Source organism: Gracilinanus agilis, unplaced genomic scaffold (assembly GCF_016433145.1).
Source record: "Gracilinanus agilis isolate LMUSP501 unplaced genomic scaffold, AgileGrace unplaced_scaffold20421, whole genome shotgun sequence".
Lineage (NCBI taxonomy): Eukaryota > Metazoa > Chordata > Mammalia > Didelphimorphia > Didelphidae > Gracilinanus > Gracilinanus agilis.
Window position 1 is genome coordinate 67 of NW_025351829.1, and position 3,078 is coordinate 3,144.

General features: G+C 39.7%; 1 protein-coding gene across 1 annotated transcript; it reads right to left on the reverse strand.

Moving 5' to 3' along the window:
• Positions 1 to 298: 298 nt before the first annotated feature.
• Positions 299 to 3,072, reverse strand: LOC123254358 (mothers against decapentaplegic homolog 4-like; the record flags this gene model as incomplete). The annotated part of the gene is made up of 1 exon (XM_044683396.1): positions 299 to 3,072. A coding segment is annotated over one exon (1,443 nt), but the record flags the coding sequence as incomplete, so codon positions are not given.
• Between the last annotated feature and the right edge of the window lie 6 nt (positions 3,073 to 3,078).

Consider the following 3,078-nt stretch of genomic DNA (forward strand, 5'->3'; position numbering starts at 1 on the left):
TTTTTTTTTTTTTTTGTGAGTGATACTATATTTTATTTCACATTATTTATCTTGTAGACAACCAGGCCTATTTCTGCTACTGCAAAAAAGTTCACAGAAGATCTTGAGCTTCTACACATTAGACATAATGAACAGTGAAGAAGTCTTGCATAAAGTGTTAACAACCATGGTTGCTAGTTACTACTGTACTGTTGCCTGTCATTTAGTAGAAAAATGATTTATCATTGAGTTAATGGACTCAAGTGCAAAAATGTTTTGTTTTGTTTTAAAAAGCAAACCTAGATTCAATTTTGTATACTGAGATTTTCAGTTTTATTTGTACTACTAGCTAGATAAAAAGCATACATATTGTGTCTGTTGTACAGTCAATACAATTGCAATTTTTTCCTACTTAAATTCTTTATACAAAGTCATTGCCAATTGATATGGGCATTGATGGCATAGGGCTTAGAATAACCAAAAGGTATAAAAAACAAGTTTGCAGTCTTGCCCCAAGATACAAAAACTGAATTTCAAACAATGTCATAACATACATGATTTAAACTGTATACGAAAAATCACACATCAAATCAAGTACAAAAATAGTTAAACTACCCATTATGAACAATTGTAATGTTTCCGTTATTCTGCACGGTATTTAATACGGATTTTAGCCGTTTCCAAAATACTAGTTATTCATTATTTAGTTTAAGTATCATCAGCGTTGCAGAACAGTGTGATAGTTAAGTGGAGTGATAATACTCCTTTTAGTGTTTTAAAATATACAAAAGTTTTCCCTATGAATTAATGAAGGAAAGCAATTCCTGTCCCAGGCCTTTTAGTAACCAGACCCAATGCCCAGAAATTTAGAAAGATAAAACTACTATTCTTCAACAGGGCAGAGAAATACCTCTTCTCAATCACAGTTATCAGACAGGGAGCAAAATGTAATTTAAAACGAGTTTTTTTTCTGCCTAGCAATAAGGAATTTTCAAACACGTACATACATATTAGCCTTAGCAAATGTAAAATTGAAGCTGCAAGTTACAATATGAATTAAGATTTTGTCTTCACTTGTTCAAGATTCAAAGAAATTATTGTGGGAAGAGGTTACACGAAATTTTTGTGACTGAACCTCCTTAAATGCAGAGTTGAGTTGCTCTTAATAATATTAACTCACCTACATGGTACAGTATTTTTAAGATATATGCTTAACAGTAACCACTCACATACAGTATGAGATAGAGGTGAAATGATCTTCAAGAACTTTCTCTGCATTTAAACATTAGCAATGTTGGATTTATTCTGCAGAATAACATCTATAGATTATATAGGTTTTTGCACACAAAAGGCTAACGGTTACATTTTTCAGCACTGGAATGATTCCTTCATATATAGCTAGTGAGGACTTCATCTGGATATGTTTTCCCCATTTCACGCTGAGTCACGTCTCATACCTGAAAACCAATTTCTAAATGGGGGAAAACGTATTAAATCCAGTTTCCGTCTGCTAGGAGCAAGGCAGCAAACACATTTTCCAACCTTTTATGAAAAGATTAAGCAGAACAAAAGTAAAATATATCTTCAGGTTATAAACAGGATTGTATTTTACAGTCCACCATCCTGACACACAGCCACAGCAGAGAGACTTCAGTCTAATGGCTGTGGGTCTGCGATAGGCATGGTATGAAGTACTTCATCTAGGAGTTGGAGGGCACGGTGTAAATGAATCTCAATCCAGCATGGTGTTTCTTTGATGCTCTGCCTCGGGTAATCAGGGCCCCAACCTTTTACAAAACTCATCCTGAGTATGCAAAGGCGGCGCAGGTCATCCACGCCAATCCCAGCAGCAGCTGACAGACTGATAGCAGGGGCTATTCCACCTACTGATCCTGGTCCAGGGATATTTCCTGCTACTGCTGCGGCCTGGGCAGCTGCTGCAGCTTGTGCAGTGGCAGCCTGTTGTTGCATCTGACGATGGCACTGGCGTAAATCAAATACCTTTATGTATGCACTTGGATAAATCTTATGAACAGCATCTCCTGGTGCTCGCCCAGCCTCTCTGTCTAAGTAGTAACTCTGCACAAACACTGCATGATCACTGAGGCACCTTACCCAAACATCGCCTTCACCTTTACATTCCAACTGCACACCCTTGCCTATGTGCAACCTTGCTCTCTCAATGGCTTCAGTTCTATGAACGTTGGAGAGTTGACCCAAGCAAAAGCGGTCTCCTCCAGATGGGTCCACATATCCATCGACAGTAACAATTGGGCAGCTTGAAGGAACTTTAAATGTCTCTCCTACCTGAACATCCATTTCAAAGTAAGCAATTGAACACCAATATTCAGGAGCAGGATGATTGGAAATGGGAGGCTGGAATGCAATCTCATTGTGAACTGGCCAGTAATGTCCAGGATGGGGTGGCATAGGCGGATGATGCTGAAGATGACCATTTTGGTGGTGAGGTATATTGGGCGTATATGCTGCAGTTCTACTTCCAGTCCAGGTGGTAGTACTGTTATGATGATAAGTAGCTGGCTGAGCAGTAAATCCATTCTGCTGTTGTCCTGGCTGAGGTCCTGCAGGTATCTGCAAAAGTCCATCACTATGGCTGCCTGTCAATATACTGGTAGGCTGACTTGTGGAAGCCACAGGAATGTTGGGAAAGTTAGTGGTGCTGGTAGTGTTAGACTCAGACGGAGCTAACATGGCTGGGTATGTCTCTGAAGATGCACGGTTACTCGGTGGATGCTGTATGGTCTGAATTGAATGTCCTTCAGTGGACAATGATGGCTGTCCCTCAAAGTCAGGAACATATTCGTCCTTCACCAACATACTTGATGGAGCAGAACTTTGCAGTGTCAATCCTGAGAGATCAATGCCAGGTGATACAACTCGTTCATAATGATACGGATTCACACAGACACTATCACATTTTAGGTCGAAAGCATATTGACAGTATTTCACATGTTTAAGTTCATTTTTGTGGAGATCAGGCCACCTCCAGAGACGAGCATATATCACATGAGGGAAACCTTTCCGACCAGCCACCTGAAGCCTGCCATCTAATGTCCTTTGTATTGTGACACATTTGCT